A 7398-nucleotide genomic window follows, 5' to 3' on the forward strand; every position below is an offset into this window, starting at 1 on the left:
GCGTTGGGGTGGGGGTTCAGCGCGGCGGGCGCGTTGGGTTGGGGGGCGTCACCGCGGCGGGCGTGCCGTGCTGTTGGGGTGGGGAGGGTCAGCACGGAGGGAGCGTTGGTGTGGGGGTCTTAGCGCGGCGGGCGCTCCGTGCTGTTGGTGGGTGTGTGGGGCTGGTCAGCCTGAATGTTAACTTTGACATGGAATGTGTAGTACTCCACAGTGCAGTTTGTGCAGTTTGTTCAGTTGTACCAAAGCGCACTGTATTGTCATTGTAGTGTGCTCTTGCCCCTTTTGAGCTCATTTTTCTCTACATTGGCCCTGTTTTTTTTCTCCCCATTGTTAAGTCTCTTGCCTTTTCTCTCTACAACTCTGCTTACATCATCCTTATTTTTAACAGTTACCATTTTCTTGGCTTTAGACCTCTCTGGCTCACAGTGGATATACAGTCGTCTGCATCTCTGTACCGCACTCCCCACTCCCCACGTCCATTCCTCATTTCCTTCCTGAGTGAAGTCCCAGCTTTAGAACCCACCTCCCCCACCTGTTTGAATTCATTCTCACTTTGGTCAACTTCTGCTTCATTCCTCCAAACAATAGTTATTGCTGTCTGCACTCATCAAGATTACAGCTGTATCAAAAAAAAAGCCAAGCACTGCTGTTGCTGGGACCATTCTGCAGATATTTGGAACTTGTCTGACTTTTCATCAGAATTCTGTTTCATTCTTCATTGGTAATACGCACTTGTGTCTCTGTCTGTTATAGCCCCTGAGCCTTCCGGCCCTTTGATGTGATATTTGGAACATTGTTCGTTCTTGTCCAACCTGGCTCCCCTCACTCACTTCCAGTGTCTTCCTCAGAGAATTCCTTTCCACTGCTGGTGATGGGACCCGTGGATATGTAGGAAATGAAACACACTCTCTTACTATCTCTTTTTTTTTCCTTTCCTTGCATCTCGCCATCCATAGCACTTGGCATTTCTTGCAGAGTGCTTTTACTTATACTGAGTTGGTATGTTGTCGTCGCTGCTTGTGACTTGGTCCCTATACCAGGGAGACCAAATGCAGGTTGGGTGGCTGTTTTGCAGAAGACAGGGCGTGACAGGGCAAATGTAGATAGGATGTTTCACCCAGCTGTTTATCCTCAAAAGGGGCATCATCTTATGATAAGTAACAGCTATCTGGTTGACTCTTAACTGCCCTGGTAATAAATGCTTGTCTAGCCAATGACGCCTGACTGGGGTGTTTGTGCTACAAGGAGAGGCTGCTTAGGCTGAGGCTCTTTTCCCTGGAGTGTCGGAGACTGAGGGTTTGACCTTATAGAGGTTTATAATATCATGAGGGACGTGCATAGTGTGAATAGTCAGGGTCTTTTCTCCAGAGTAGAGGAGTCCAAAACTAGAGGGCATAGGTACAGCAGGTGGTAAAGAAGGCAAGTGGTATGTTGGCCTTCACAGTGAGAGGATTGGAGTACAGGAGCAGGGATGCCTTGCTGCAGTTGTACAGGGCCTTGGTGAGACCACACCTGGAATCTAAGGATATGGGATAGGACTGAGCTGAGGAGAAATGTCTTCACTCAGAGTGGTGAGCCTGTGGAATTCTCTGCCACAGAAAGCAGTCAAGGCCACATTATTCTATGATTTCAAGGAGTTGCAAGTAGCACTTTATTAAATGATATTGGGGGTAAAGTGGGAACAGGGTACAGAGTTGGGTGATCAGCCGTGATCATATTGAATGGTGGAGGCTTGAGGACTCGAATAGTCTCCTCCTGCCCCTATTTTCTATGTTTCTCCGTTTGTTCCATTTATTCCGTAAGGTGACCCCAAGCTTTTAGACACCACTGTTTCGCCCCCTCTCTGACCTCTTGGTACATATCCTCTGCTGCTGTTCCAGTAAATTCCAACACAAGTGAAACAAGTAACGTTTCATCTGTTCGTAAAGGTCCTTAAGTCCTTTTTAAATCCTTCCTCTCTCACATTAAACCTCTGCCCTTTAGTTTTGGAATCCCCTACCCTCGGAAAAAGGTCTTGGCTATTCCCTTATCCATGCCCCTCATAATCAAAACATAATTCCACCCCCCACCCTGGCAACCAGAAGCCTCCTTCATTCTTTCCCAGCTTTGGCACTTCCTTGTTAGCTGTTCATCAGAATACCAGCTTACAGTTAAGTTGACCACTCATTAACCTGAAGAATGTATCCTTCATCTGTCTCTCTTTGAATTATGGATCAGCTGCCAAGCTTTTCCAGTGAAGGCATGTCTTTTAATTCAACACGTGTGCCAATCTTGCTGAAGTAGTCCAGTATTGTGTCATTATGCGAGGAAGTTTGAAACAGACATTTCAACATATCGAGGAGCATCAGAGGAGCAGGGAAGCTGACGTTTCGGTTTGGGACCCTTTTCTGAAGAAGGGTCCCGACCCGAAACGTCAGCTTTCCTGCTCCTCTGATGCTGCCTGACCTGCTGTGTTCCTCCTGCTTCACACTGTGTTATCTCAGACTCCAGCAACGGCAGTTCTTACTATCTCTTCAACACATCAATGTGTGCAGATTTGGCTTTGAGCTGTAAATGTCTCACTCCTACACTTTCATATTATTCAGGCACCTTTTTCTGTACTGTTTCCAGAGCCTTTATGAATTTAATTTGAAAGATATCATCTATGAATTCAAAAGTGCGACCTGCCATAGAATTAGTACAAGGAACCAACCATCTGAGCAGCTGACGTATCACTTTGAAGATGAGAAGGAGGCTCAGAAATGGTCAACCATCATCACCAGCTCTTTGAGGGAAGTTGAGAAAGGTGGGTAACGTAGAGGATAGGGGAGGAGTGGAACAGAAACCCTGACAAAAGGTGAATTTATTTTTAAAGTTGCTCGTAAATTTGGCTTGCGGTCTCTGAACTTTGAGTCTTGGGCATGGATTCAATGATCAGTTGGTTCCTTCTATGTTGCCTGTTCCTTTAGGTTTGACTTTAAAGGTTTACAGTAATGTGCAAAGGAAGTATGGGGATGGGAGAAAAGTGCTTTTTCACACAGTCAATAGTTAAGGTCTGGAATACACTGCCTGCAAATGTGTTGGAGGCAGGTTCAGTTGAGACATTCCACAGGGCCTTGGCCGATTATTTGGATAGAAATATTTTGGTGTACAGGGCTATGGGGAAAAGGCTGGTGTTTAGTACAGGTAACAGCGGAGCTGATGGCTGAGTGGTATTATTGCTGGACTGTTAATCCAGACACCCAGGTAATGTTCTGGAGTCCAGGGTTCGATTCCGACCAAGGCAGATGGAGGAATTTGAATTCAACAAAAAAAAAAATCTGGAATCAAGCATCTAATGATGAATCCATTGTTAGTTGTTGGGGAAAAACCCATCTGGTTCACTGATGCCCTTTAGGGAAGAGAACCACCATCCTCTGGCCTGCATGTGACCCTCTGACAGTGCGGTGCTCCCTCGGCGTTGACCCACAATCTTTGACCAAGCGGAGAGTCTTAGATTTAGTTAGCGAGGAATGTTTTGGGGTGGAGGTGGCGTCATAATGGTAACATCCCTGGGCTAGTGATCCTGGACCTGGGGCTAATATTCTGAGAAATGGGTCTGAATCTAGCCATGGCAGATGATGAGATTTGAAGTCACAAACCTAATGCGGACAACTGTCATAAAGACCCATCTGATTCTCTAATGATCTTGGAGAAGGAAATCTGCCATCCTGACCCGATCTTTGCATGTAAGTCCAGACCCACAGTAATGTTGTTAAGCGCTAAGCGCTACTCAGCCAGCAATGCTCATACCTCATGATCAAATTTACAAGGGAAATTAGATGCCCATCATGTGTTTGCCTTGTTAGATCACAATGAATGTTGTCTTCCTGTAGCAAGTTCCTCTGCTGGTGCACAAAACCACAGTGAGTCAACAGGAATCCCAGTACTGTCAGCTCAACCAGTGACAGAGGGAGGTCCCAGGGCAGGAGCAGAGCTGCTTGGAGCTGGCCACGACGTTCCAAGATCAGGAATGGATATCTCCAGAACAGGTAAAACTCTGGCCAGACCCTATGCAGAGTGTCCATGTTTGGGCTGTACCTCAATAAGTGGCTAATGACCTTGGAAGGGGGTGTAGCACATGCTGGCTGGAACGATTGCAGAGATATAAGGGTTACATTGAGGGCAAATTGCAGAGTCTAGGCTTGTTTTGTATTGAGTATAGCAGACTAAGTGGTGATGTAATTGGAATTTAAGATGCCTAAAAGAGTTGTTTAAAGTCGACAGAGACAAATTATTTGGTCTGTCGCAGGAAGAGTCAGAACCAGGAAGCATTAAATATGAACCAGGTTGTACATGGATGATGTCAGGAAGCATTGTTGACGGAACTTTACTTTCAGTTTAAAAGAGTAGATGGAGCTTTACTCTGTATGTAACTCATGCTGGTAAGTTTATTCATTTTTTCCTCATGTGCAATATATGTTTGTTTATTTCAATTGCTAGAGGATCTGATTCAGCAACTTGCCAAGGCAATAGAGGCAGGTGATTCTGTCTTGTCGTCTGAGTGTGCTGTGAGTCTAGCTCAGCAGAAAGTGTCTCTCGGCATTTGGGTGAAGGATGTTTATCCCAATCAACAGATCAGGTAACTACGTGTTCACATTCTACCACGTGATCCAGAGTAAAGCACATGTCACTGTAAAAGAAGGAGCTTTTACTCATTAAGAAGCCAGAATGTTTAAGTTAAACAGCAATGCTGAAAGTCATGAGCAGCGTCTGATAGAGTAAATAAATGTTCCCAGAGTAAATAACTCTTCCCAGTGACAGGAAAGCCTCTGTAACCAGAGGATGTAGATTTGCGGCAGGGTACAATAAAATATTCTCAACTTCCTTTGTTTCTTTTGCTATGATCTAGGACAAGCTGCCTGAAAGGATAGCAGAAGCAGTTTCAGTCGTAACTTTCAAAAGGGAATTGAACAAGTAGTTAGGGAGGAGATATTTGCACGCTTATGGAGAAGAGCATGGAAGTGAGACTAAGTGCGGGGTGGTTTTGAGGAGTGTGATATTTGGTGTGCCATTATTTAAATGAACAAGCTGCAAAGGTGCCTTCCTTAGAGCTTCAGGGAACGTAACTCCAGTCATCTGTCGATTCCACCATGTTACCAAGTCCACTGGATATTGGTTGAGGATTTAACCATCAGTAAGGTATAATCAGCACCCACCTTCCTAACAATGGGGACAAGTCAGTGAGTGAGAAAATGAAAAGCAGAACGTTTTGTACATTTGACTTGATGGGCTGAATGGCTTCCTCCTGTGCTGCCTCATTCTGTAGAAACTCATCAAGTGGACAGCTGAAAGGTTTGCGTGGCTTTTCCATTGCTTCCAGGCTAAGGCCTTGTTATTTCTCCTCTTTCCCTTCAGTATGAAAGTTGAAGTGGAGGACGCCACATCTTCTGCCACCATTTTTGTGAAGGTCTTCCCCTATGCAACTGTTTCCACGTTAAAGCAACAGGTAACTAACCCCCTTTTAATGGAGTACAAGGAGGGGTGGGGAGCTTGGTGAGAGGAAATGTAAGTAAGTTTATGGGCGACGCAAAGATTGAGCGGGTGGTTGATAGTTGAGGTGGAAAGGTGTTACGTTACAGGAGGGTATAAATGGATTGGTGAGGTAGCAGATGGAATTTAATCCTGAAAAATATGAGGTGATGCACTTTGAGTACTCCCTTGTCTTGTTACTTCCAATGAATGGCCAGTTGCTGGGAAGCTCAGAGGAACAGAGGAATCTTGGTGTTTGTCCACAAATTTCTGAAGGTAGCTGGACAGATTAACAGGATAATTAAGAAGGCATACAGGACACTTGCCTTTATAATCCAGGCATAGATTATAAGAACGGGGCGGTTATGGTGGAGCTGTACAGGACTTTGATTGGGCCACATCTGGAGTACTGTGTGCAGTTCTGGTCCCCACATGATAGGAAGGATGTGATTGCACTGGAAAAGATGCAGGAGAGATTCACCAGGATGGTGCCTGAAATGGAGCACTTCAGTGATGGAGAGGCTGGATCAGTTTGGGTTGTTTTCTTTAGAGCAGAGAATGTTGGGGGAGGGAGGGGGAATCTAATTGAAGTAGATAAAATTGAGGGGTGTGGATAGAGTGCATTGAAAGCAGACTCTCCCATTATCTGAAGGCTCATTAATGAGGGAGCATAATTTTAAGCTGAAAGTTTGAGAGGGGATTTGAGTAAAGCACTTTTCACCCAGCCAATGGTGGGAGCCTGGAATGCACTGCCTGGGAGGGTAATTGAGGTGCGAAATCTCACAACATTTAAAAAGTACTTGGATGAGCACTTGAAGTGTCGTAACAGTGAAGGCTATGGGCCTCGTGCTGGAAAATGGAAACTGGGAAGTGACAGGAAGTGTTAGTAGTAGTATACTTTTGGTACAGACTGGATGGACTGAAGGGCCTGTTCTGTGCTGTAAGATCAACCTTAAAATTGATCTTTTTTGATCCTCTGCTCAATCTTTCTGAAATTCTCCTGTGGTTTGCTGTCACATGTTTTTGAGAATGCATCTACGAATATTAAATGCGCTGTATAAAAGCAAGTTATTTCGTATCAATCCCCAAGCAAACCCCGCTGTCTCCCCATAGTCCTGCATCGATCCCCAAACTAACCCCACTGACCCACGCTCTCCCCATAGACCGAAATCGATCCCAGAACTAATCCCACTGCCCCGCTCTCCCCCCATAGCCCTGTATCAATCCTCAAACTAATCCCACTGCCCTACTGTCTCTCCATGGCCCTGAATCAATCCCCAAGCAAACCTCATTGACTTGTTCTCTCCCATAGCCCTGCATCATTCTTCTTACAAAAGTCTCATTTTGAACTTCAATCTTCTGTCCTCACAGTTTCTTGGGACATTTGGTAACCGACCTGGGGTCTGAGTTGGGATATTTTACTGCATTAAAGATGCTAAATAAATGCAGTTATTGTTCCACGTTAGGTATTCCGAGATTTTGGGTTCCACCCTATGGTTCAGCGCTGGATTATTGGCCAGTGCCTGGCGACTGATCACAGAACTCTGAGTTCGTACGGTGTGAGGAAAGACGGGGTCACAACCTTCCTGTACCTGCTGTCAGCAAAGCTGGCCAACCTACCACGGCGCCAGTACGAGGAGGAGCAGGCTCTCACTGTCATGGCCCATGATGAGATGTCCATTGATATGCAGAGGAGGGAGAGCCTTCTGGAGGAAGAGAGGAGAAAGTACAGTACGTTACCGAGCAAGCTGCCTGTGAATAAAGGTGTGGTAAACATGCTGAATGTGTCATTCAGCAATAGCGCAGGCCAAAAGAAATCACGTGGAGGAAACGGGTCATTCAGTTCACTGAGCATTGTTCATGATTCAGTTACTTCATGCCTCAACCTTTAATTGCCATTGATCCATA

General features: G+C 45.5%; 1 protein-coding gene across 1 annotated transcript in view; it reads left to right on the forward strand.

The window, feature by feature from the left end:
- The window catches only part of LOC109923181 (ranBP-type and C3HC4-type zinc finger-containing protein 1), a 12589-nt gene that overhangs the window by 3711 nt on the left and 1480 nt on the right, over positions 1 to 7398 (forward strand). The window contains exons 2-6 of the mRNA XM_048606831.1: positions 2611 to 2785; positions 3855 to 4010; positions 4462 to 4600; positions 5377 to 5467; positions 6957 to 7254. Coding sequence (XP_048462788.1) covers positions 2611 to 2785; positions 3855 to 4010; positions 4462 to 4600; positions 5377 to 5467; positions 6957 to 7254 — 859 coding nt within the window. The remainder of the gene's footprint in view (positions 1 to 2610; positions 2786 to 3854; positions 4011 to 4461; positions 4601 to 5376; positions 5468 to 6956; positions 7255 to 7398) is intronic.

This window comes from Rhincodon typus, chromosome 2 (assembly GCF_021869965.1).
Source record: "Rhincodon typus isolate 14 chromosome 2, sRhiTyp1.1, whole genome shotgun sequence".
Taxonomy (NCBI): domain Eukaryota; kingdom Metazoa; phylum Chordata; class Chondrichthyes; order Orectolobiformes; family Rhincodontidae; genus Rhincodon; species Rhincodon typus.